The sequence below is a fragment of the Panthera uncia genome (genome assembly GCF_023721935.1).
Source record: "Panthera uncia isolate 11264 chromosome A1 unlocalized genomic scaffold, Puncia_PCG_1.0 HiC_scaffold_17, whole genome shotgun sequence".
NCBI classification, from domain to species: Eukaryota; Metazoa; Chordata; class Mammalia; order Carnivora; family Felidae; genus Panthera; species Panthera uncia.
This window is the reverse complement of record NW_026057577.1, coordinates 113,992,385-114,020,201: the sequence shown is the minus strand read 5'-3', so window position 1 is coordinate 114,020,201 and position 27,817 is coordinate 113,992,385. Positions and strand designations below refer to the sequence as shown.

The window sequence follows — 27,817 nt, the reverse complement described above, 5'->3', positions numbered from 1 at the left end:
ATGTGCTGGGGATTTGTGAGTGAACTTTCGAAGGAAAAACCAGATTTAAAGAAAAGTGAATATCTTATTTCTTAGGTTGGCAAGTAAAAATCTCAGATAGGGTTATAGAATGTCCTTTTTCCAGATCTGAGACTAAAGTAATGGAAGGAAGTGGTCACAGTGTAATACAGACAAAGAGGAAGAGTCACAATTTCATATATGGGTTCTCACTCGTCTCTGTGTCTTTCAGTAAATCGCTTAAACTCAGTAATCACATCAGCTGCTTATTATCTTGGGGGAGAGGAATGAATGAGAACTCCACACACACACGCACACACACACACACACACACACACACACACACACACACACGGTGCTCTTGCGACAGGTCTTGCTTAAATATACCTCGGATAATCATCACTTGTGTGCCGATCTTCTTTCCTGTCGAGTTAGTTTCTAACCTGGTCATTCTGCACTTATTTTTGTCCGTTTCTCCACCCACTTGAGAAAAGCACAGAATGCCACGCACCGCACCACCCCTGAAAGTGTGGCTTCGGGCTCGCGGCTGCCCTTGCTCCCCACCTCTGCACCTCTGGAGCTCCCCAGGCTCCAGGAGCCTGGAGCCACGAAGGGCTGCAGAAGCAGCAAGGTTCTCCGGGAGACCGGGGGTCTCCTGCGGGGCGGGCTGCAGGCCATCAGGGGGCGGCGTAGTTTCAGGCCGTCTCCCGCCCGTCGGGTGTGCCCCGCCAGTCCAGTGCAGGGCAGGAAAGGGGCCAGGCGCCCGGATCCCAGCCCCGCAGCTTCGGCGGTCCCAGGACCCGTACCTCTCAGGGCAGTTAAGGTGCGGTTTCCGAGGGTGTGGTGCAACGCAGGTGCCCCGCGGGGCTGCAGGGCCTGGGCTCGGCGGGGCGGGGCCGGGGCAGATCCGGTGTTAGCCTGGCCGAGGGGCGGGGCGGGGCGGGCCTTGGCGCCCCAGGAGCTGCCAGGCAACTTTTCTCCGTCCTCACCCCGGCGGGGGAGAAAAGCTCTCGGGACGGCTTCTGAAGAGTCCGGGTTCTGGAGTCCCTCTGCAAACCGAGAGCAGCAGCTACGGTCCCCGGGCAGGCTCAGGATGCGGCTAGGATGGACAGGGGGCGCGCCGTTGCTGGTGTTAGTGCTCAGTCAAGGTAAGCGGGGAGTTCGCTCTCCATCAGCTGCTGGAGGGACCTGCGCGGGGCCTGGGCGCAGCGGGGAGGAGTTTGCGGGATGCGGGGCGCAGGCAGCGCGCCTCTCTGCTGGATTCCACGTGGACCCCGGCTCCCAGCCATCCGGAGCTGTGTAGAGAAAGACTCCCCATTCCCTCTCTCCCCCGCCTGGTGTCCCCATAAAGCCTGACTCACCCTGTCTGTGAAGCACCCTTCAAAGTCAGCTCACTGCGCGCTTTGGTTTTAGAGCCACGCGCACGCACACACAGGCACAGGGGCAGTGGAGACTAAGGGGTGTCCTGAAGGTCGAGAGTCCCGCAGCGTGGTTTAGACTGCCCGTGCCGCCCAGCATCCGCACCCGAGCGTTCTTCGATGCCTGCTGGCTTTGCAGGAGTCTGGGAGCCCCAAATGCTTGTTTTTCAGCCCAAGGGTGTGAAGTATGCTCCCATTTCTTCAGGCCGCAGCACTGACGTTTCTTCCCTTAGGGGACGTGGAGAAACCAAGCGCCTCTTAAATGCTTGGCAGATGGGAATTCTTCCTTCCCTTCTGCCTTCCTCCAATTGTTGTAGCGTTTCTGTTCAACTTAATGTAAACTTAGGCCAGGAAAAGTTCTTTTTACTTTCTTGATCTCAGCTGCTGCCAACAAGAGAATTAACCGAGGCCATAGCTCCAGCTGCAGGGCCGTGAGAGTGGGACCCACCCATCACCTGACTCCTTTTGCACAAAGTTGTGTGACCATCATCCTTCACGTGTACCTCCTCCAGATCTTTTCCAGAGCCTGGTGTGTGCTTACGATCGATCGGAACTTTAGTTTACTGGGAGGAGGAGGGGGGAGTCGCATTTAAATTTTGTCGTTTGAGAGGGATCTGAGTGGCTCAGTCGGTTAAGCGGCCGACTTCGGCCCAGGTCATGATCTTGCGGGTTGGTGAGGTTGAGCCCCACGTAGGGCTCTGTGCTGACAGCTCAGAGCCAGGAGCCTGCTTCAGATTCCGTGTCTCCCTCTCTCTCTGCCCCTGCCCTACTTGTGAGAGAGCTCTCTCTCAAATATAAAAATAAGCATTAAACAATTTTTTTAATTTAAAATTTGTAGTTTGAACAGCTATCAAAACAAGTGTTTTTACAAAGAATATAAGTATTTACTAAAATATACAGAAATATTTCTTATCCTCCATTGAGGCATTTAGGCACACTATTTGTTACTCTGGAAGAAACCTAATCTAGATAACCCTGTAGCATTTACTTCCAGTCAAAGATAACAGAGAAATAGCACCACCATCCCACCCCCAGCACAGACTATGCATTATTAGGTTTTCCGTCTAACTCTGTGTCTGGTGCTTCACAGATATTCTGTGCTGGGCCCCTAAGAGTGTTTTGGGGGGCCATCAACCTTAATCTAGGGGGTTGGGATAAAGTTGGAGTCACATTGAAATCAGTCCCTGGAACACCACAACCTTCCCAAGAACTAATAGACATTTAAATCCAAGCTTTTCATCTTTCTTTAATTACCCATTATTAATAGAAGCTATGGAAACATAACATCATTTTCTTATCTTTGAAGTGTTGAGGCTTGTTTTTTAAAGAGCAGTGAGAAATACTTTAGTGGAATGTATTGCTGCAAGGCATGAAGTCAGGTATAGAGATTCTTAACCTGGAGTTAGTTAATAAGGACAAATCAGTGCAAGCAAGCAAAGGTGATTTAAAATGACGTCTGCACAAATATTTTTTTACATTTATTCCTTCCTCCTGTTTCAGTTACTTGCATACTCAAGAACTAAGTTTTCTCTTAATTCAAGGTACTCATAATAAAGCTTTGTCATTTGTGATATTAATCCAGGTTCCTAGGGAAGCAACATGATTTGCTGATACCACGAATATCCAAGATTAACATGAATAATTGAATGTCTGGGTCAGTGATAGCTGAAATTTTTTATGGCATTACTCTGTGTAAAATTTTTGAATAGTCATCATTACTACACACACACATATAGTTGTTTATAAATTATATACCCGTACAATTGTGTAATATAAATACATATCAAAAATGAAAATGTAACGAGAATATATGTGTGTGTTTATACATCTTACCTCCTCTCCAGTATACATGCCAACCAGTGTAGAAACTTAAAACCCTCAAATCTCATTTTAACACTTAGAGTCAAATACACTTTCTGTAAACCTTCTCATGGGTATTTAAGAAAAAGCAGTGCTCGGAGTTCAGTTTCATATTTATCACCTCGCATTGATCACCCCTTGGTTTAAGTGCCTGCAGTCATTGAAATGGTAACCGGCAGGCAAAGGATGGAAAAGAAAGACTGTAAGGGGCCCAGATAATTCATAGTCTAAATAATAGGTCCACAGAGGAAAAGAAAATGTAATTTTAAAGTGCACGATGGCATTTACATCCTCGTGTGCTGCCAGGCCATGGATAATCCTCATCTTTTCTCCCTGTGTCTGGCGCCCTGCCCCGGAGTCACTGCCTCTTTAATGAGTACCTTCAAATCCTTTCTCTAATTCCCTTCAAGCTGTAAATACTCTAATTTCTCTCAGAATAAGTAAATCCTTCCTTTAATATGTATTTTGGCAGCTCTGTCCTCCTGAGACACCCTTGAGACACCCTCCACCTCTGTCTTCTAGTCTCCCTATTTTCCTATTTTCCAGGTGGTTCTTCCTCACTCTCTTTCACAGGCTCCTCTGTTTAGACCAGTCCTTGGTGTTTAGAGTTCCATCCTGGGTCCTTGTCTTCATTCCACCTGTTCTCTCTGGGCTAGTTCCCCCACTCAAGTCAGGATCTCCAGCCAGACTCTTCTCCTGGTTCCAGATCGGGATTTCCATCTGCTACCAAATATCTCCACCTAGACGTCCCGTAAGCATGTCCTCAATGCATCCTCAACTGAAGTCAACACCTGCCCTCCAGAATTCTCTGCTGTATCGTCTCCTGTTGTGTAATGGCAACATAATCATGCAAACGCTAAACCCGGGGATCTTTTCCCGTGTTTCAGGCTGACAGCCCATCTCCAAGTTCTGTCCTTCCTCCCCACCTCCTATAACTTCCGCCACCACCCTTGCTTTCTTTGTGTCTAGACAACTATAAAGTGTTTTTTCTGTTTTTTGCTCTCATCCTTCTGGTCCATTCTTCTCATTGTCACTAGTGTTATCTTTCTAAACACTCATCTGTATCCAGTCAACCCCTTGCTTCAAACTTTGGGTGGCTCCCCATCTCACGAAGGGTGAAGTCCAGATTCAGGCTTTTCTCTGCTACACTCCTCCTGCACAGACTCAAACACGGGTACATGTACTGCACGTAGGCCCATACATGATACACACACCCCAAAGCCACATACATACACCTGTACACATCCTTCTGTGTTCTGACTGCGCTTGATCAGACCATATTTAGTGCTGTTTTCCAGACTATTCCCTTTGCCTTCACTGCCTTCATGCTTTTTCCCTTCTCCCCTTATCCCTTTGTAATTAACCACTGTCCTATGTTAGAAGAGACAAAGCCAAGCAAAATTATAAAGTAGGGAAGTTTTTATTTTATAACGAAAAGAGGAGTCTGAGGTAACCTCTAATTTCTGGAACCAACCCTAAACCACCTCTTCCCCTTTATGCTCAGCACCTTCATAGCCTTAAACCACCCTCTGATAAAGTAACCTCCCACCCCATAGCTCTCCAGCTATACCTGCCCCACCCCGACTAAGCTTTGCTCTCAGAAGTCCTGGTTCACAAGCCACTATTTGATTTAAATTCATGCTTTGGGGCTCAGAATCAGAATTTAAAGACAATTATTCACACATTTCTGATATATAGACAGATTTGGAAGCAATTGCTTAAATGTTAGCACTGTACCTCCTCTTTCCTGAGAAATTAAAATTCCAGTATTGCCTATATCACGTTGTTGTGAGATGAACACCAAGATAGGTACATTTCAACACCAAGAATCAGTGAATGCATCAGCTCGAATGAATTCCCTCTAAAGTAGGTGATGTCTGTTCCTGTCTTAATGTGTTAACAGCCTTGGGCCTATTAAAAGGCAGAAGCCTGTTAATGTAAAGAGATGAGCTTCTAATAATGGAATTTTAGACATTCATAAAAATCAAGACACAAATCCAAGTCAATATGTCAAAAATAAAGAAGTTCAGGAAGAATGGGAAAAGTATTTGGGACCAAAAATATCATCCTGATGTGATAAGAATGTTACCACTAGAGTCAAAAGTTTTAATCTGGACTATTAGCCTTGCTCAGCTTCGGGAGTTACTGAGATAGGATGGTTTTTGTGGTTTTTTTTTTTTTTTCATTTGTTATGGTGACTGATTATTTACCTAGAAGAACACGTAGAAGAATGTCTCTCTAAAGAGAAAAAACTTAATACCTCAAATCCTGAGACAACAATAGATTCTGTATATGAAGGTGATTCCTGTGATGCCCCTTCAGATGACCTGTAGGTGCTTTGTTGATCTGGCCACAGTGAATTCCAGAAAAGTAGTATTTGAACATATTTTTATGCAGCAACTTTTATGCAAGGAAACCTGCTAGGCCCAACTATAGGAAACTTGAAACATGGTCCAAAGAGTTTACAGGCTATTTGGAAACAAGTCCAACCATGAGGGAAGGACATTGTCTCAGTCCCTGGAAGGTACCTAACCAACTTCAGACCCTTCCATCCTCCTTTCTGACAGAAGTCCAATTATTGGGTTACCTCCTCCTCTGCACAGCTAGGAGGTCAGGTGGACCTAGAAGGGTGGTTGCCCTGAGCCATTCCCAGTCATCTCATACCTCTCTCCAATGTCTGATTTAGACATGGCATGTAATTACGATGGCATGTGGAAGGAAATCTGCTTGGGGACTTTTGGGAAAGAATTTTTCATTCTTAAGAGAGATGTTGGTTAAGAAATGTATTGCCAGGTCATGTGAAGCTTGCAACAGCTATAACTGTCCTACAACCATAATGTCAGCTAGCTTGAGGATAAAGCCGATACACTAGCCCTGTGGAGAGACAGAAAGCAGGTCCTTGATATTGTCTTTGAGTTTCTGAATTACTGAAATTTAGAGTCATTTACCTGTTTGTGCCTAAAAAAAAAAAAAGTCTATGTAATTTAAAATGTGGTTATGTTGTTTTTGTTATGTTGTTTTGTAATTATGCTTATAACATATATATGTACCATAAGTTTCTATAGTGTAATAGTTACCATTTGGTCACATATAATTCATTGCTAATGAGTGGTACAGAACTTAATGTTGAGTTCAGAGGATGGAGAAATGGCACTGTGATGCATATAAGTAGCAAACCTCCCCACAAGTCTTCACGGGGACAGGAAAGAATCTTCACTATTCGGATCCGCTGTGAAGGACTGCAGAGGTCAGAGTCCAGTTCTCCCCTTTTAAAATGGCTGTCAGTGATGATAATAGAGTAACATAACCAGGGATAGGACCCAAGTCTCCAAGTTCCTGGGTCAGATGTTTTAGATACTGGAATACGAAAGGAGAAAGCCATTATGTCCACAACATACTGTTCAAGGTATTCACAGAGGGTGAAAGCTGAGAGGTTAACAGGCACCCGACCATAAATGACCTTGTAAATGGAAGTCAGGAGCATGGATTTTTGAGGACAATGGGAAGGTTTTGAAGGGCCTTAAGCAGGGGAGTGACATGACCGGATGGTTTCTTGAGTAGATTACTCCAGTGGCAGGGTGGATGGTGGATTGAAAGGAGGCCAGACTGAAGGCACTACCTTTCTTAGGAAAGAAATAGTTCTGGCCTTAGTTTTATTGGGAGATGATGGTGCTCAAACTCAGTAGCAGTAGGGAAGGATCACAGGGGATGCATTTGAAAGGTAGCAAGGGAGAATGGACAGGATTTGTGGTTGATTTATACAATGGCAACGAGTGAAGGAGAAGATAAGACGGAGGCCTAGGTTTTGGGTGTGGACAACTCAGTGAGGTGCTACTGACTGAGACAGAGAGGCAAGGAAAGAAGGCAAATTAGAAAGATAATCAGTTCACTGTGACACGTTGTTGGACACATTCAGGAGCACATGTCTAGTAGGTAGATAGTTATAGATAGAGCAGTGTTAGAAGCAGGAGAGAGGACAACAGGGGCTAGAGATTCAGGAGTCAGGGGCATCTAGAGAGTCACTGAAGACACAGCATTGATGAGTCAGGCAGAGACCAGAAGACAGCGTTGTCCACAACCCAAGGGACTACCTGAGAGGGTCAGGTGAGGAAGAGGAGATGCCAGAGAGAGAAAAGAGCAGTGGGAGCAGTGAGTAGAAAGAATACTACAGTAAGTGGGGCACCACACAAATATTTTGAGAGGGAAGAGTTGGTCAGTAGGGTCATATTCATAGAAGTCAAGCATGTTGGACAGCCTTGATGAGGACAGTCTCCATGGCATGAAAAAGCAGAAGCCAGAGTGGGGTAGGCTGAGGAGTAAGTAGACCATGAGGAAATACAGACAGTGTCAGGAAGTTAGATAGTAAAAGAGAAGAGGGAGTGTCTGAGTGCCAGGAGGGGAGAGACTTCATAACAATTATTATAATGAGGTGTTTTTTGTTTGTGTTTGTTTTTTGTTTTTTGTTTTACTTCTATTGCTTATGGTATTGTATGGTCCACTTGTGCTTTTTGAGAATTGCATTGAGGCTTCTGTATGTGGCAAGAGTCCCTAACACAGGAGAGACTGGGGGAGAGGAGGAGCACTGATATTCATGGCAAAGGGGTCTCAGAGAAGGGGGGATGGAATGGGATGGCCACAACAGCAACAGCTCTGGCAACAGCTTGGGAGCCACAGATGACCATATAGGGAAGGCAGAGTAGGTTCTGGCATATGACATGGAGAGGATATGGGCTGATGAGACCAAGCTGAAATTGACGGCTGTGAGGGGTGCAGAGGGAGACAGCCAAGTTGTGGGAATAGGCACCCCCTGCCCTCCAGCGTGGCCACTTGGATTGATGAAGGAGCCCTTGTATTTATTTTTGTTTTAGAACATACTTACTGCACTAATGTAGCTGTGATTAATAAACTTCGCATGGATTTTAGGGTACATAATATATAACAATATTCCAATTCTGGTCGCAGAATTAACATCCGTGCTTTAGTCAGATTTCCTAAAAACACAAAGAGGTTTTTTTTTAGAGCTACAGGTATGTTTCTCCAGTTAAGCTTTTAGTTCTTTATTTCTATCCAGTATAATAAAGATTCTCAAAGTCATCTTTTCGAAATCATAGTCCCATATAACCCAGAGAATTAGAGTTGGGTTTGAAAGGTTCTGTTAGTAAAATATTGAAGGCTTTTATTCTGTGTAACTCAATGGTGTTTTCACAGTGTTTTAAAACATTTTCATTTAATTATATAAATTAGAAAAGAAATTAATGTCAATTCTTAATTTTGTTGAAGTTGTGATTAATCCAAAGAGCTAGTATTCAAGTATTTTTTCCAGTCTGTGCCTGCTGATTCTTGTACACATAAATTACATTTACCAACCAGTATAAACTTGAACTGCATATTTTTCTAATGTTTCCAGGTCCATAGAATATTGGGACTGTTCATAATTTTCAAATATATTGTTCTTCCTTTGAAAGAGTTGTCTGTTCTGTTGTCCAAACAGCTCATGGCAACTGTGCGATCTTGTGAGTGAAGATTCCCGCATTATTATTCTGTGTTCTGAAAGGGTAACTGTAGTTCTTCCTTTTAATAGTTTAAAGTGACTAGGGACAGTTTTTACTACAGAAGCCATACATAACTCCTGATCATTGAAAGGCTTTCTGTATAAAAAATGAGGCTAATGTTTAAACAGAGCCATGGAAATAAAGGAGTGATGGACACTGTATTGTCAGTGTAAGAGATTATTTCATTGTGTTTTGAAAAGCATGAGCAAAGCTCTTGCGCCCATGGGTGCCTTGAACATTGGCAGTTGTCATTCTCTCCCATTCATTTGAAGGTGGCCTTTGTTTGTCTTTGTGCACGCCTGATCTCATTCCCATGGATACCGTGTGGAAATGCAGACTGAACTCAATCTGGCTTCTGGTCAGCTCAGTCAGATAACTCTATTCCAAACTGTTTACCAGTTACCTTCAGGTCCTTTCACCAAATAGCTTCATGGATGTTTGTTAGAATATGGACACTGAATATTTTGGATTTTATAACCTTGCCTAAGCCATATTCCAAATGCTAGTGTATAAATAGATATTTTACAGCAATTGACTTAGTTTTTCTATGTAGTTGTTAACATTGTTGGGGGGGAAAAAAGAATAACTTAGCCTTGGAAATGGAGATGCTTTTATGTGATATTTATTTTCTTTTTAGTATAAAAATGTAATTTTTGACATAATTTATGTCAATGTCTTAGTCCATTTGGGCTGCTATAACAAAATACCACAGACTGGGCAGCTTATAAACAGAAATTTTTTGCTCACTGTTCCAGACACTGGAAGTTCAGCGTGGTCACATTCTGGTGGAAGGCCTCTTCCTTGGCTGGTGGAAGGGGCTGGAGTGTCTCTGGAGCCTCTTTTATAAGGCACCAATCCCATTCATGAGGGTGAAGCCTTTGCACCTCTAAAGACCCCACTCCCTAATACCATAATCTTTGGGGGTTAGGATTTCAACATAGGAAGTTGGCGGGGGATGGGGAGAGGACACAAACATTCAGACCATAGTCCATAGTAATTAAGAAACCCTTTTAGGGGCACCAGGGTAGCTCAGTCAGTTAAGTGTCTGACTTCGGCTCAGGTCGTGATTTTATGGTTCGTGAGTTTGAGCCTGACATGGAGCTGTCCGCTCTTAGCACGGAGCCTGCTTCGGATCCTCTGTCTCCCTCTCTCGCTGCCCCTCCCCTGCTCTCTCTCTCAAAAATAAATAAAAACATTTTTAAAGAGGAAGAAACCCTTTGATTATCAAAGTATTTAATTTTTGCCCCCAAATTATAGGACACCATTTTATTACTACTTTTTTGTTATGGTCTAATTGAGATATGACCTTAACCTTTTTAACAGTACAGCCCCATGGTCTCTTACCTTTGTCCGTGTTCTCTCTTTTTGAAATACTCTTTATGCCCCAACCCCTATTCTGCACATCATTTATGTGTCAATTTCATCAAGGCTCATGCACCCCAGGAAACCTTCCTAACCCCAGTCCAATTTGGGTATCCTCCTCACATGCATAGCAGTTTCTATCTCAAAAGCCTGCTTACACAGCTCTAACCCACATAGACTGCAGACCCTGAGAAGACAGGGGCCATGTCTTTTTCACTTGTGCCAAGTTGAATTTTGTCGAATGAGTGATGACTGCATGAGACATGTAGGGCAGTCACTGTAGCGTGAATTAAAGGCGCATTTTCTGAATGAAGGCCAAGATGAAAATTTCCTAGTTCTTTCCAATTAGAGTATGCAAAAAAGCCTTTACCTGCAGGTTTATCTGCATTTGCTAAAATATTTCTTTCATTGATTTTTTTCCCTTCACTTCTTTGACTGAGTTTGTTTGCTCCTAAAATATCTCTTCTTTGTCTTGAAATGTCCAACCAGGCTAGCTGTATTTGAAAAGTAACAAGATGAATAAAAGTATTAGGACATCACTGACATCTTTTTCCCCCAAGCACTTTCCCATTCGCCTATTCTGTTCTCATAAAGCAGCACCATAATTTAGCTTCAGCCTCACTCTCTCTCCCACTGAATACATTCTTTAAAATCACCTTCAGTTCTGTTCATCATTGTATTCCCAGGACCTGGCATATAGTAAGTGCCCAAAAAAAATGATTGGTAAAAAAATATATAAAAATAAACACAAAACCAGAATTCAGATAACTTTGAGGTACATGTGTCCATTAAAATACTAAATTTGGGTAATTAAAGCAGAATATTTTAATAGTCTTCCAGGAAAGTGACCTATACTAAAATATTCATCTTAACAGAAATATATTTATATTCTTTATTTTGATATTTATAAGTGTGAAAGTAATTTTTATAGATATACCTACCATCTATATGAAATGAACAATTTACTTTTTTGGTTACTTGATATCTTTTACATATGCTTTTCTATATGGGCTTCATATTTACAACTTTGCAATAATGCATCCTGCCATATCATGACTATTGTTTCATTTTCGGATATTTAGGTTGTTTCCTGTGGGATTTTTCCCCTACTGTAAATAATGTGGCTATAAATATCATTGTACAAGAAGCTTTTTCTTTCCTTTTTCCTTTTGGACAATTTCCAGCGGAGGCATTACTGGGTCAAATGTTATGGCTATTTTTTAGCTTTTGTTGCATATTGAACAGTGTAGGCATCAATAACGTGTGAATTTACAAACTTCACCAACGTTAGGATTTTAATTTACTTTTTGTAGTGTTTTTTTTAACTTTTTGTCAGCTTGGTGGATGTAAAGTGATGCTTCCTTTTTATTTTAACTCTCATTCTTTATATTTGTCAGGGTGCACCTTTGAAGCTACTCTTTAAATATACCTATCTTTTGAAAAATATGTGTAGGTTAGAATATTCTAGAAGTTAGGCCTAGAAGAACATCAAAAGATCATCTAATAAATGCCTCAGCTTTATAATAATCAGTTTTTAAAGTGAATAATGCCCAGGACTCCAGCCTGCAGTGTGCTATCCATCATTTCAAAAGGCTCTTCAGAATTTCTTCTGAAAATCTCTTTGACAAACCCCACCCCCTACCCTTGGTCACCTATTTCCCACAGGCTGATTAAAATCCATTTCACTTGAGGAGAGGCAGTCCTCTGGTTAAGATTTCTATTCTTCCATGGGACAGAACCCTTTGGGGAAGCACATTCCCTAAGAGAGAAGACATTCTGTTTGCCAGAGCACTTGACTTCGGGTGACCGAATTTGGAGATTGTTCTGGTTAGCTATTGTCATGTAATCTATCATCCTAAAACTTAGTGGCTTAAAATGGCAACTATCATTTGTTATCTCTCATAGTTTCTTGAGTAGGACTTTGGGAATAGCTTGGCTGGACAGTTCTGGCTTGAGGTTTTTCATGTGGTTACTTTCAGAGGGTAGGCAGCTCTTTCTCTTAGAGGATAGGCAAGTGGTCTTGCCATCCTGGCATTCTCTGATAGCCTGACTTTTTATAGGATGACTCAGGGATCCAAAGGCATGTGTCCCTCCCAATATACTGGCAGAAACTGCATGGTCTTTTCTAACCTAGACTCAGAAATCATGCAATTGCCTCTGTTCATCAAAGCAGTCACAAAGTCTCACCTAGATTCTGAGGGAGGAGACTTATTTTCTTGATGGGAAGAGTGTCAAGTAATTCCCAGACAGATTTTAAAACCACCACAACTTAATCAACTTCATAGTGCTTACGAGATAGTTCATCGTTTTTATCAGAGCTGTTCAACATGGGCATTATTGACATTGGGGCCAGATAATTCTTCCAGGACAGGGGGATGTGCTGGGGGTGGGTGGAGGGGCTGTCCTGTGTACTATAGGATGTTGAGTGGCATCACTGGCCTTTACCCACTAGACACTAGTAGCCACCACCACCCCAAGTGGGACAACCAAAAATATGTCCAAAAATTACAAAATTCCCCCAAGGGACAAAATTCTCCCAGCTGAGAGCCACTACACTAAACAAACATGAACAGGTATACATAAGAGATAATGGGGCTTCGGTTCTAGACCACTACAATAAAACAAATATGGCAATAAAGTGAGTTAAGTAAATTTTTGGCTTCCCAGTGTATGCAGGAGCTATGTTTATACTATACTGTAGTCTATTAAGTATATGATAGCATTATGTCCAAAAAAGTCCTTACCTTAACTTAAAAATACCTTATTGCTAAAAAGTGCTAATCATCACCTGAGCTTTCAGCAAGTCATAATGACTGATCACAGATCACCATAACAAATATAATAATGATAATGAAAAAGTTTGAAATATTGCAAGAATTACCAAAATATGTCACAGAGACATGAAGTTGAGCCAATGCTGTTGGAAAAATGCAGCCAATAGACTTGTTTGACACATGGTTGCCACACTCCTTCAATTTGTAAAAACAACAACAACAACAAAAAACAAAACAAAAACAAAAAACACCATGCAACATCCGTGAAGCTCAATAAAGTGCAATACAACAAAGCGTGCCAGGATTAAGCACATTTACATTCATGGCATCAGGGAAAGAACTCCAGCCCTGAAGAGAAAACCAAACGCCATTGTTCCGAGTGACTTCACGTATCATAGGCAAACTATTCCTTACCTTTCTGGGTCAATGGGAGGATCAAATAAGATTATGAATAGAAAAGTATTTTGCAAACTGGAAAAGCATATATAAGGCTATTTTTAAAAAAAAAAATCCATACATTTAGTATTCATCTATTTTGATCATCATTCATTTATTGAAGAGACCCGTTTAAGGGACCTATATATAGTGCCTGTCCTATGGCAGCAGCGTCTGACCCTGGGGAACTTGGAGGATTCAAGGCAGCTCTGCTTTTCCATTTCTAACATCACCTGTGGAGGAAAAGGGTAGCACCTAGATCCTTACTGAATTGTAATACTTAACATTCAAAACAAAGCCTTCCAATTCTTTTCAATGTTTTATTTATTTGTGAGTGAGATAGTGAGACAGAGCACGAGTGGGCCAGGGGCAGAGAGAGAGGGAGACACAGAATCTGAAGCAGCTCCAGGCTCCAAGCTGTCAGCAAGCTGTCAGCAACGCAGGGCTCGAACCCCCAACCCTTGAGACCATGACCTGAGCCAAAGTCGAAAGCTTAACTGAGCCACCCTGATGCTCCTACACTGAAAACAAAGTCTTTTAAAGAAAAAATTACATTTTTCTTTCTTAATGAAAGCAGGAAAGTGTTGTGCTGCTATAATCCAAAAGCAGTTGTGAGGGTCACTTTATCCTTTTGGATTTTGCACTACCTTTTTTTTTTTTTTCTAAAGCACTATAGTTATAATAGAGCTTTAATCTGTATATAATATATGGTCATTTCTAGAGGGCCTATCATTTCTATGTTTACTTGCTTTGGGCTTTTTATAGGGGCAGGAGAGGGCTACATTATTTCTGCATTTTTTGTCCTTTTAGCCTGAAGACAAAGCTATTGAAAATGAGTTCCCGTGGTTGTATGTGTGTGTGTGTTCAAATGATCTAATGTGACCGATGACCATTTTTGATTTTGTCATGCATATTCTAAATAATGATTAGCTCCACTTTAAAGTTTAAAGTCTGTTTTCAAAGTTTAAAGTCGGGATCTGAGTAAACCCACTTCCTGCTTGTGTGGCTTCCTGAAGGATCCACTGACTGATAATATTTTCTTGGCTTTCGTGGTATACTTTGAGTATGCCTCAGCAAAATACAGCAATGTGACATCCTCCCACCCATTATACAGCAGTTCTCAGAAACTTAAATGGCAACTCATTTAAGATATTTTTTCATGGTAGAGGTAAAGGTGGGATTACAGATTGGTAGGCCTTTTTCAAATTCTTCAAAAAGCATACTATCCTCAGTAACATATAGACACTAATAGTAAACAAAACAAAACAAGCAAAAATAGCTGTCTTTCCTAAGGGCTCATCACTTGCTAGGCACTGGGTGGAGAGTTTTATATGCATCGTCTGGTCATGATGAGGTAGATTTCTGTATTATATCTTCTTCACAGGTGAAGAAGTGGTGGCCTATTTGGGATGTGGAATGTGCCCAAGGTCACCAAGCTATTCAAACCCTGTGCGCTTAGGCACTATGATAATACTGTTGGTCTTCCCCAGTATGTGGATTTTTCAGTTAAAAAAAAAAATCCTTGTACTTCTAGCACTGGCTGACTTCTGCTATCCCATCACCCCCCAAAATAGTCCATCTTCTTTTTAGGGTTCTCCTCTAGCTAGATAAAAACCAAAGTTAAGTGTTCTCTAAAATGCTAGTAAAAAATGTGTCTGTATATTTGTCTCTTCATGTGTGTACCTATATGTATACGTACTTACTAATCTACCTTGTAATCCATCTATCTGTATATCTTCTCAGTAGCCTGCATTCAAGCCTCTTGCTTTGAACCAGTCCAGAATTCATATTTATTAACACAACTGGTCTTCATTGATCTCTATAAAAAAGATAGATTTCCAATATGTGAGGTAGTTACGCATTATTAAAAATACAGCAGAGTAAGGGAGATGGAGAAGGTTGGGCAGGGGTGGAAAACGGGCATGTATTATTTTACAGGGGGCTCTGTTTTAGTTACCTATTACTATATAACAAGTTACCACACAGGCTATGACTTTAAATAATGTACACTTATTATCTTACAGTTTCTGTGGGTCAGGAATTTGGGCCTGGCTTCACTGGTGTCCTCTGCTTCAAGGCATCTCATAAAGCTGCACTCAGGTGTGGACCAGGGCTGGGGCCTGATCTGAATGCTTACCCGAGGAGGCATCCACTTCTGATTGTTGACAGAATTAATTTTCTCTTGGGTTGCTGGACGAAGGGCCTCAGTTCCTGGCTGGATTTCACTGGAGGCTGCCCTGAGTTCCTTATCCTGTGGACCTCTTTGCTTCATCAAAGATAAAGAGAGAGTGCATCTGTGTGCAAGACAGAGGTTACAATCTTATGTAATGTAATCACAGAAGTGATATATCCTAGGGCATTCGATTCTGTTTTGAATCTTCACTTCTATAGGTTTGAAGTCGCAGGGAAGAGGATCACACAAAGACATGAATAACACTGGGAGCCACCTGACCACCACAGGTAGTGAGGAAAGACAGCTCTGATAGCTTGATGTTTGATGCGAACACAAAGGCAGTGAGAGTGAACGTGACAATTTCTGAGAAAAGAATATTCCATGCATAGGGAGCTATGCAAAAGGCTCGAAATCAGAGTGTGTTTAAGGAGGAGTCCAGCTGAGTGAGCTGAAGGAATAGGGCAGGAGGTGAGATCAGACAGGTGGGGAGGGAATGATGACACAGCTCTCCAGGAGGAATTCACACAGGAGAACAATGGAGTAACTTTTCAAGGCAGTCCACCACAGTAAGAAATGGCAAATGGTGAGTGTCAAGGGAGTTAGAATAAGGGTGTATGTAGGCATGAATTGGAGAGGAAGACCAGAACCAAAGTTTATAGAGAAGTGGCCTGTGAACAGAGATTTAATAGAGGAAATATTCACTTCAGTTATGCCTGTTGTTTCCATACATTGCCTCAGGGTATGTGAGGCGTATCTTGTTACTGAGCAAGTTATTCAGCAGGCATTGACTTGCTAAATGTGCAAAAATGCTATTCTGTGAGAGAGGGAGAATGAGGATTTCTCCTTTCACACGGAAGGAATTTAGGAATAAAATGTGAAAATAGAAAGTGAATAGAATAGAAGAGTGGGTACTCCCAGTCCTCTTGGCCACTAGGAGATAGTGAGTCTGCCAGATGGCAACTCACCCTCCCTCTCTTTACGAAAAAAAAGAGAATCCATTGAGTTGTCAGGAAGCACTAAGTCATAATAAATGAATTTAAGAAGAATTTACAGTAGACTTTTGAAGATGTTTATTGCCTGCAAGATCAAAAAATGTGAAAGGGCCTCAAAACCATCTACATGCCACACTAGTCCAAGGCTTGATGCAGTTACTTTGTCAGGGAAAAACTTGGATTTTTTTTCACACAAAATATGAACTTTAAAAGATATAAGTGGAATTAGTATATATCCCTCCTGTATTTAGAAATGCACACACATGGACTGACAGAATTATCTTCCAAACTCAGAAGAGTATATTAAAATTTTCTGATATAATCTTTCTCCCTCTCTTACTCTGCTGGGCCAGCCATTAACAAACTATCACAGACTGGGTGGCTTTAACAACAGAAATTTATTTTCTCACAGTTCTGGTCATCCAAGATCAAGGGGCCATCAGGGTTGGTCTGTGGTGAGACCTCCTTTCTGACTTGTGGACTGCTGCCTCCTTGTTTTGTCCTCACACGGCGTTACCTCTGTGAGCACATGGAGAGAGAACTGTCTGGTACTCTTCCTCTTATGTGGACACCAGCCCTGTCAGAGTAGGGTCCCACCGTTATGACTTCTTTTCATCTTAATTATCTCCTTAGAGGCCCTATTTTTAAATGTAATCACATTAGGACTTAGGATTTCAATAGAGGAACTTGGGGGGTTGCAATTCATCCATAACACCACGTTAGCCTTAATAATATATTAATGGATTTATCGCTGGTCATAGAAGTGATGCATGTATTTCTTTAATATGAATACAGAGTAATTGTCAAATAAATAATACATGCATACACTGTTTTCTTAAAAAAAAAAAAAAAGTAGGCACAAACCATGAGGCAGGGAATTATTACCCAGATGTCAGCCAGAATCTCTCTGCTTCTAAAAATTGAGATAAGACTCATTCAAATCCCTATTCCACTCTTATAGGAAAATACAGTGCTCTCCCAAGATTTTTCTGAACTCCCAGGCGGTATCCATTTTCATTGTCATTCAACCTCCAGCTTCCTGACTGTGGAGTTTTTGTTCTCCACTCTGTCAGGTCTAGAACTTGATTTTGCCCCATGTAGAAGCTAATACATCAGGCTATTACTGTTTCATTGATGCTGACAGATGACACGAGATTCCTGAATTGGAGACAAAGGACTTTATTACTCACCACACAACTAGTAGCATGCTCATGAGCATTTTATATCAGCAACCCTTTCGCTTCCCCATGAAGTCTCATGGAGAGTATGTGAAGGGGTCCAAATGGATGCCTGCATACACACTAGATTGCATTCATTACAAGAGAGGAATGTATGTTTTACAGCAAGAAGTCAGCAAGCCTTTTCTTTGTCCTGGAGGGAAATCTATCAAGGCTGCTCACTAGACACATAACCCTGGAAAATGGACCAGGTAAACAGCAGTCAGGATCTTACATTCTTGGCATACCCATTGTATGAATTTGAATGGTAGTCCCAAAAGGTATGACTATGTCCTAGTTCCCAAAAATCCATGAATATTACCTTATTTGGATAGAGGATCTTTGAAGATTGCCTTTCAGAGACTGTTGGTAGAAACATGAATGTTGAAACCACTTCTGGTGAAGTTCTCAGAAGGAAATGAAGAGCCCGCTATCAGAAACTGAAGGGAAGGTAATCCTTGTTACATAGTGGCAGAAAATTTATGCTACCTGTGTCCTTCAGTTGTGTAGAAAGCGGAAATTTCAATCAATGAACGTAAATGTTTAGCGGAGGAGATTTCCCAGCAAAATGTTGAAGGTGCAGCCTGCTTTTTCCTTAATGAATGTAGTAAAATGCAAGAGGAAAGAGATACATTGAGAAAGAAACTTCCCAACAAAACAGAACAGTACTTAATGATATAAGAAACTCTCAGCCTATCCAGATTACAAAAATGAAAGCTAATATTAGGAGACTCATTGTTAAGAAAGTGTTGCTCTGAAGAGAAGGCCAAGGGTGTGGTTGGAAAATTTTGCAGTACAGATTAGGCATGTGATTCACAGATCCTCTCAACCATCTCAGCAGAGGCCAGGGATAGAGACGGAATTATCCAGGAAAGATCTGTGGAGAGCTCTCTTGTATAATGGCCTAGATCCCCAGGATGTACACAGGAGACCTACCAGCTTTTAGGAATGTTGTTTCAGCAGAAATGCTGCCACCTTGGACTGAAGGGGACAGAGAAGCAGAGGCCCACCTTGGACTGAAGGGGACAGAGAAGCAGAGGCCCACCTTGGACTGAAGGGGACAGAGAAGCAGAGACCAGTAGAACTGTTGTAGGCCAGAGGACAGTGCCTTGAGCAACAGAGGATTATTCTCAAGACTTGGAACCTAATGGAATATGACCTGCTATGTTAAACTTTCTTGGTACCTCTGACCCTTCATCCCTTCTAAAGTCTCCCTTTTGAAATAGAAATGTCTGTCACATACCTATCATACCACTGTATTTTATTTTTTTTAATATAATTTATTGTCAAGTTAGCTAAAATACAGTGTATATAGTGTGCTCTTGGTTTCAGGGGTAGATTCTTGTGATTCATCACTTACATACAACACCCAGTACTCATCCCAACAAGTGCCCTCCTCAGTGCCCATCACCCATTTTCCCCTCTCCCCCACGCCCCCCCCCCATCAACCCTCAGTTTGTTCTCTGTATTTAAGAGTCTCTTTTGGTTTGCCTCCCTCTCTGTTTGAAACTATTTTTCCCCCTTCCCTTCCCCCATGATCTTCTGTTAAGTTTCTCAAGTTCCACATATGAGTGAAAACATATGATATCTGTCTTTCCCTGACTGACTTATTTCACTTAGCATAATACCCTCCAGTTCCATCCACATTGTTGCAAATGGCAGGACTTCATTCTTTCTCATTGCCAAGTAGTATTCCATTGTATATATAAACCACATCTTCTTCATCCATTCATCAGTTGATGGACATTTGGGCTCTTTCCATAATTTGGCTATTGTTGATAGCACTGATGTAAACATTGGGGTACATGTGCCTGTATGAATCAGCACTCCTGTATCCTTTAGATAAATTTCTAGTAGTGCTATTGCTGGGTCATAGGGTAGTTCTATTTTTAATGTTTTGAGGAACCTCCACACTGTTTTCCAGAGCTGCTGCACCAGTTTACATTCCCACCAACAGTGCAAGAGGGTTCTCATTTCTTCACATCCTCACCAACATCTGTTGTTTCCTGAGTTGTTCATTTTAGCCACTCTGACCAATGTGAGGTGATATCTCAATGCAGTTTTGATTTGTATTTCCCTGATGATGAGTGATGTTTAGCATCTTTTCATGTGTCTGTTGGCCATCTGAGTTTCTTCTTTGGAAAAGTGTCTATTCATGACTTCTTCTCATTTCATCACTGGATTATTTGTTTTTTTGGGTGTTGAGTTTGGTAAGTTCTTTATAGATTTTGGAAACTAACCCTTTATCCAATATGTCATTTGCAAATATCTTCTCCCATTCTGTCTGTTGCCTTTTAGTTTTGTTGATTGTTTCCTTTGCAGTGCAGAGGCTTTTTATCTTGATGAGGGCCCAATAGTTTATTTTTGCCTTTATTTTCCTTGCCTTTGGAGACACGTCAAGCAAGAAGTTGCTGTGTCTGAGGTCAAAGAGGTTGTTGCCTGTTTTCTCCTCTAGGGTTTTGATGGTTTCCTGTCTCACATTTAGGTCTTTCATCCATTTTGAGTTTATTTCTGTGTATATACCACTGTATTTTAGAAATAGACAACTCATTTTCAAGGTTCATAGACCCACAGATGGAGGGAAATTTTGCCCCAGGACAGATCACACCTGGAGTCTCACCTGCACCTGATTTAGATGAGAGCGTTTCTCCTGGACTATCAAGCACAGTTTTCCTGGGAACCATTGTCCCCGAAGCATGTTGCCCCATGTCTTGGTGACTGCTATATATATATATATATATGATGATTAATTTGGATTTTATTTTTTATTGACATGTTACATTATATTACTTTCAGGTGTACAACATAATGATTCTCTATACGCAGATACTGTGAAATGATCACCACGATAAGTCTAGTTAACATCCATCCACATATAACTACAAAGGTTTTTCTAATGATGAGAACTTTTAAGATCTACTTTCTTAGCAACTTTCAGCTATACAATATAGTGTTATTAACTGTACTCTCCATGCTGTACATTACATGTCTATGACTTATTTATTTTACAGCTGGAAGAGTTTTTATGTTTTCTGTTTAATTAACTTATTTATTTTGAGAGAGACAGAGATAGTGTAAGTCGGGGAGCATCAGAATGAGAGGAGATAGAGAATCCCTAGCAGGCTCCTCCCTGCCAGTGCAGAGCCTGACAAGAGGCTTGAACTCACAAAACTATGAGATCATGATCTGAGCCACCAGGCGCCCCAGTGTTCTTGTGTCTTTGTTTACTATTTAACAGAGACATTGCCCCCCTAAAATGCCAGCATACATCTGCAGGAATGGGTCAGAATGCAATATAATCACCCTCGTTAAAAACGCCCCACTCTTCCCAAATCTACCTCTTGCTTTTGGCCTTGATTCTCTTAACGTGAATTTCTTCCTTTATATTACCCTGGACCTTTCTGCAAATGAACCCCTTCCATGAAAAGCCTGCTCCACCAGCCCTTCAACATATTGAGATATGCTTAAACTATGCATTGGTCACACAAATTAGATCCTCCTTCTGCCATCCTTTACTATAAATATGTGTCATTAATCTCTTACAATAGTATTTTGGAAGTCAATAAACTTCCTCTGCCAAATATTTGTTAGTGAGTATAGAATGACCTGTTTTGTTTTATGCATTTATTTCTGCTCTTCTTTTCAAAAGATTTTGTTCCTATTTGAGCCTCACTACAATCTAAGAACAAAACTGGGTTAACTATATCTAATCCCTAAACATATATTTCTCTTTTGAATTATCTTATAATTTAAAATTGGTTTCCAAAATAAAGTGAGAGGATGAATTTCATATTTGTGAAACTAATTCTTAAATTATTAAGGTTCCCCCCCAAAGTTACTTCATAGATGAGTAAGAATTATCCAGGCAGAAGGTTCTCTAAAAATTTTTTAAATGAATTAAAGAAAAAAGAATTCTGCATTAATCAAGTTGTGCTTATCTATCTGGTTTGCCTATGGGTATTAAAATGGCAACAAGCCAGGTTATAACCAAAGACAATTGTGGACATAGTGAAGATTGGTTAGACGTCCAGGGGATACAGGACTTATATTTGCAGCAAATTTTAATGAGATTCACTGGAATGCTTGGACTTCATTACTGCTAACTAATGCACAGCAAGGTTACCCTGGATAAATCCTTTGAGTTTGTTGCACTATTATTGCATTCACAGGCATTCACATAAGGACCAGGAGGGAAGATTTATACTTTGGGTAATAATATGCCCCTGGCAGGGTGAAGCTCAAGTCACCTTCAAACTCACTGCATCTAATGTAGAACTGGAAATGTATAAATGAATGAAACAGTCTATGACTTTCTGCGCCAATTTTTTTATTCCATACTCTTGTCCTTCACATCTCTATACCACTGAGCAGGATATTCCTTGTGCCTGGAATGACCTTTGCCTTCCATTCTATGTAGTAAATTTCAACTCATCCTTTAAGATCCAGATTAATTGCCACCTCTTCTGTGAAGCCTTCAGGCTTAGATTTACCCTCTTATCAACTTTTGGTTCAGAGTTCTTTATAGTTCTCTGAAATTTAATACTCATCCTGTTATGATGTATTAGTTTTTTACTCATATTACCAGAACAAAGCTCAATGACAGCAGGGATAGTGTCTGTTTTGTTCATTGTTATATCCTCAGGACCTAGAAAATGCCTGACGCAAAAGAGCTGGATAAATATGTTTTGAATGATCCATTTATTAGTGGGTATAGACATATAAGCATGGTTGTGGGGAAAGGGAATATAATGAACCAAATATGGTTGTTATTTTCCATATTATTCAATTAAGTTATGGGATAGACACAGAAACATATTTCTATACATAATGGGACTTCAAAGAAGGAATAGATATTGGATTAGACAGAATACTTACATTAAGTTTACTATAAACTAATTATCATAGGCTAAGTTGTGAAATGATGACATAGATAGTGAGTTGTAAATATATATTTGAAGAGAAATAAGTATAATGAATTGGAATTGTCCAGATTTATCAAAAGAGGCATGGTCTTGAAGGGAGAATTGAATTAGCAGGAAAGAAGAGATTTGGGATCAATGGGATAAGGAATGGTGATGGAAAATGACGTATTTTGTGAGGAATTGAGCAGACCATTGATGAAGGAAGTTCTGGACAGTAAGGATGAGAAAATGAGCCAGGCCAAGACTTTGAGCTCAGCTACCAATTGTGTGACATTGAGGAAGAATGGCATCTAACCTTATTTGTACAATGGTAATAATAGCTACATTTTTGCTTTTTCACAAGGTTTCTTGAGGCATCAAATGAGTCAAAATGATTCTGAAAGAAGAAGACGTAAGCATTAAGAAATAGTATGATACAGGGGCGCCTGGGTGGCTCAGTCGGTTAAGCGTCCGACTTGGGCTCAGGTCATGATCCCATGGTTTGTGAGTTCGAGCCCTGCGTTGGGCTCTGTGCTGACAGCTTGGAGCTTGGAGCCTGCTTCAGATTCTGTGTCTCCCTCTCTCTTTGCGCCTCCCTGCTCATGCTCTGTCTCTCTCTGTCTCTCAAAAGTAAATAAATGTTAAAAAAATTTTAAAAAGTAGTATGATACAAATTGGAATAATAGAAGAAAAAGTGTTGGAAGGAAGTATATCCAAATTCACTGCACTTGCATTAAGATGATGTGACTATGAGTGAGCTTTATTCCTAATTTATTCTATATTCCAAATTATCATTGAAGAGCATATAGTAATCAAAAATTCATTTCATTCAACAAATATTATACTAGGTGCTGAGAAAAAAGAGTGAATAAAAGAAATAAGATCTGAGCTCTCAAGGGGTTTAGGTCTTACTAGGCAGAGACAGACACAAAACAGTGCAGATACATAAGATAATTTCAGATAACTAGTGCTGTGATAGTGGTGTATTGATGGAGTAGGATGTTGCTGCTAGATAGAGGAGTCAGGGGAAGTCTCTATGAAGAGAGCAGAGACCTGTTTGAGCGAAGACCTAAATAGTAAATAGGTTAGATGCTGCGCTGGGAAGAAAATTCCCAACATAGATTGCTGAGTTGGGAGAAAATGTTGTAGACAGTGGGTCAAGCAGCTGCAAAGGCCATAATGCAGAATGAGCTGCTTGTGCTCAAAGGACAGAAGGAAAGCCAGAGTGGCTGGAACATAGTGAGCAAAGAGGGTGGTGAAAGTGAAGCCAGATACACAAGGTCAGATCATGAATGACCTTTGAAACCATGGTATGAAAACTGGATTTTATTGTCAATGCACTGATAAGACATTGGGATATTTCTATAACAAAACAAACAAGAATATACGATAGGAAAAATACAGTCTCTTCAACCAGTGTTGGGAAAACTGGATAGCAACATGCAAAAGAATGAAACTAGATCATTTTCTTACATCATACGCAAAAACAAACTCAAAATGGATTAAAGACCTAAATGTGAGACCTGAAGCCATAAAATTCCTAGAAGAAAACATAAGCAATAATTTCTTTGACATTGCTGTAGAAACATTTTTATAGATAAATTTTATAGATATAGATATATCCAATAAAGGGTTAATATATAAAATATATGAAGAACTTATACAACTCAACACCAAAAAATTTATAGATAAATCTCTTCTAGCAAGGGAAACAAAAGCAAATTAAACTATTGGGACTTTATCAAAATAAAAAGCTTCTGCATACTGAATGAAACCATCCACAAAACAAAAAGACAGCCCACTGAATAGGAGAAGATACTTACAAATGATATATCCAATAAAGGGTTAATATCCAAAATATATGAAGAACTTATACAACTCAACACCAAAAAAAAAAAAGTCCAATTAAAAATGGGCAGAAGACGTGAACAAACATTTCTCCAAAGAAGACATCCAGATGGTCAACAGACACCTGAAAAGATTATCAACATCGCTAAACATCAGAGAAACACAAGACAAAACCACAATAAGATATCACCTCACACCTGTTAGAATGGCGTAAATAAATTAAAAAAAAAAAAAGTAAAAACAAGTCTTGGCATAGATGTAGAGAAGAAGGAACCCTCATGCACTGTTTGTGGGAATGTAATTTGGTGCAGCCACTGTGGAAAACAGTATGGAGGTTCCTCAAAAACTTAAAAATATGGTTACCATATGATCCAGTAACTCCACTACTGGTGTTTACCCAAAGAATACAAAAACACTAAATTAAAAAGACATATGTACCCCAACGTTTACTGCAGTATTATTTACAATAGCCAAGATATGGAAGCCATCCAAGTGCCCATCAGTAGATGAATGGATAAAGAAGGTGTGTGTGTGTGTGTGTGTGTGTGTGTGTGTGTGTAAAATATTGTTGTGGAATATTATTCAGCCATAAAAAAGAATGAAATCTTGCCATATGAAACAACATGGAGGGACCTAGAGGGTATAATGCTAAGTGAAAAAGATTAGTCAGAGAAAGACAAATACCATATGATTTTGCTCATATGTGGAATTGAAATAACAAAACAAACAAAGAGAAAAAGAGACAAACAGAAAAACAGACTCCTAAACACAGAGAACAAACTGGTGGCTGCCAAATGGGAGGTAGGCAACGTGGGCAAGGGGATGGGTGAACTAGATACAAAAGATTAAAAGTATACTTATCATGATGAGCAATGAGTGATGTGTATAATTGTTGAATCATTATACTGTACACCTGAAACTAATATAACATGTGTTAACTATACTTGAGAATTAATTAATTAGTTAATAAAAGACACTGGGGTATTTTAAGTAGAGAGATGGAATGATCTATGTTTTTGAACAATATTTTATATATGTGTGTATGTATGTACATATATGTATATTTAATATACAAATATAGGTATACATATGTATATATGTGTATATATACATAAATTGAAATTTAACTGCTAAATGATAAAATGAATTCCAGTGTGATTTCATGTCATTACCTGATCTGCTGAAGTCTAATCAAATAGGTCTAATGAATTAAAAGGAGTCATTATGGTCATATGTGGTCTTTCCAGCATTAGACATTTGATATCATTTCCTGAAGCTTCTACTAGTATGTTAGAACATTGGTAACATATTTAAATAGTGTTTATCGCATTCTGCACAGTAGGCTGAAGATAAACACCAGGATTGTTGATTGAAGACCCCAGTATTCTATGTCTATTCCAGCTCCCTCCTTAGTTTCCTATGTTATTTTCTTTTGCATTGTATTTCCTGAAAAATATAAAGGAGCAGTGGTGCATATGAGAAATAGATGTTAAAGAGAAAATCTGCAAATGTAGAGCTGTGTAGATTTTGCTGCAGAGCATTTCAAAATTATTATTTGTCCTCTTCCTGACAGACTGTCTTTTTAAGAAATAATAGGCTGAGCTCTCTTGAATGAACAAGAGATGGTAGAATGGCTTTGGCACATAGAGAAGCACGTTAATTACTTTAAGTTCCCAAAGTTTTATCACTGACCTCATAGTTCCTTTGGCACACTCTGCTCTCAGGATTGCGCAGGCACAGTGGAATAGCAAGCCCTTTTCCTCCAACCTTCCAGTGGCTGAAACAATAGATTGATGAAAACTGTGTACTTTCAATGCTGTCCAGAAAGTGGGATATTCTTTCATGAAAACACATAGTAGTAGAACTTGGATGTCAGTTTTAAAGAGCCCACTCTGCCTTCGGTGTCTGCAAAAATAAACAGATCTCAAACAGGATGAAGCATACTCCCCTTCCCACAGACAGCGTTAATATCCACACATCCTTCTCTCTTCAGAGTGAAGGACGGACAGCTATCAACCGTGCTCTTTCCCCTCATTCCCTTTCCATCACAAACAAGGTTTTTCAAAAAAAAGTCTAGCAAGGCTTTATCCTATCAGGGTCTTTGTTGTTTTTGAAAATGATTATCGTTTCTTGGGCATTCAGAAAGGAGCATCAAAAGCCAAAACCACTTTTGACAGTTCTCACTGGAATAAACGAGATAGGACACCATTCTCTACATTTTCATCCTCAAAAATGATCTCTTATGAAAGAAAATGATACAATTTTCAAGGGGCTGTGATTTTTCCTCCTTCTCTGAGGTAATCAGCAGTGCTTTTCCAACAGATATTTCATACAAAGTCCGTGTCAAAATCTTCTTGGGGATTCAAGAGAAAAAGTAGATAGCCTTCAGCCCTTTGAACAGCTTAGAGTTATTTAAAAGTCCCTAGAGGTGATATGTGGTTTAAGAATTCAAACTGTTGAATCAGACAGCCCTGTGTTCAAATCCTGCCCTCACCCTTATTTCTTTCCACGTGTGAGACACACTTCTCTTCAGGAACCTTAGAAATTCCTGCAAAACAAATATAATATTAACAATCATATTCTAGGGTTGCCATGAGGATGAATGGGGTACTTAATCATGTATATAAAGTATTTAGCATGGGTAGCACCTGGGTGGCTCAGTCAGTTAAGCATCCAACTTCAGCTCAGGTCATGATCTCACAGCTCATGAGTTCGAGCCCCACGGCAGGCTCTGTGCTGACAGCCTGGAGCCTGCTTTGGATTCTGGCTCTCCCACTCTCTCTCCCCTCCCTGATCATGCTCTGTCTCTTTCTCTGTCTCTCAAAAATAAATAAAACATTAAAATTTTTTTAGCATGGTATCAGAACCCCAAATAAGTACTGGTAAACACTAATAGTGTCCTTGGTAAACACTAATAAGGAAAACGATTATTACATAAAACAAGTTTTTTTAAGTGGTCTTTGAGAATTGTATTACAAAACTATATTCACAAATTGTAAATATGGACTATGTTTTCATTTTTCTTAATAGGCATTTTAAATTGTATGGCATACAATGTTGGTCTCCTAGAAGCAAAGATATTTTCCGGTCCTTCAAGTGAACAGTTTGGCTATGCTCTGCAGCAGTTTGTAAATCCAAAAGGCAACTGGTAAGAATATTCTCTCTATGGTTTCAATACAAATACTAAATAAATTTAATGTTTGGCTCCAACTGCTTGTTCAAATTGGTACATGAATATATTATTAATGGATATCTTCAAATATCCTTAAATGAAGGATCTTTCCTTGA

General features: G+C 40.2%; 1 protein-coding gene across 1 annotated transcript; it reads left to right on the top strand.

Annotated features, from left to right (window-relative positions):
* On the top strand, window positions 1–27,817 carry ITGA2 (integrin subunit alpha 2). The gene is made up of 3 exons (XM_049648912.1): window positions 1–55; window positions 492–1,145; window positions 27,560–27,817. The coding sequence occupies exons 1-3, from the start codon at window positions 1–3 to the stop codon at window positions 27,679–27,681; spliced, it is 831 nt and encodes a 276-aa protein (XP_049504869.1). The 3' UTR covers window positions 27,682–27,817.

What these genes read in the sequence shown, in the direction of transcription:
- ITGA2 (XM_049648912.1), top strand. Translation starts at nt 1, where the DNA reads ATGTGCTGGGGATTTGTGAGTGAACTTTCGAAGGAAAAACCAGATTTA. An exon ending in AAAACCAGATTTAAAGAAAA is followed by an intron (nt 56 to 491) that starts GTGAATATCTTA and finishes ACTTGAGAAAAG; the next exon opens with CACAGAATGCCACGCACCGC. An exon ending in GGTGTTAGTGCTCAGTCAAG is followed by an intron (nt 1,146 to 27,559) that starts GTAAGCGGGGAG and finishes TTTTCTTAATAG; the next exon opens with GCATTTTAAATTGTATGGCA.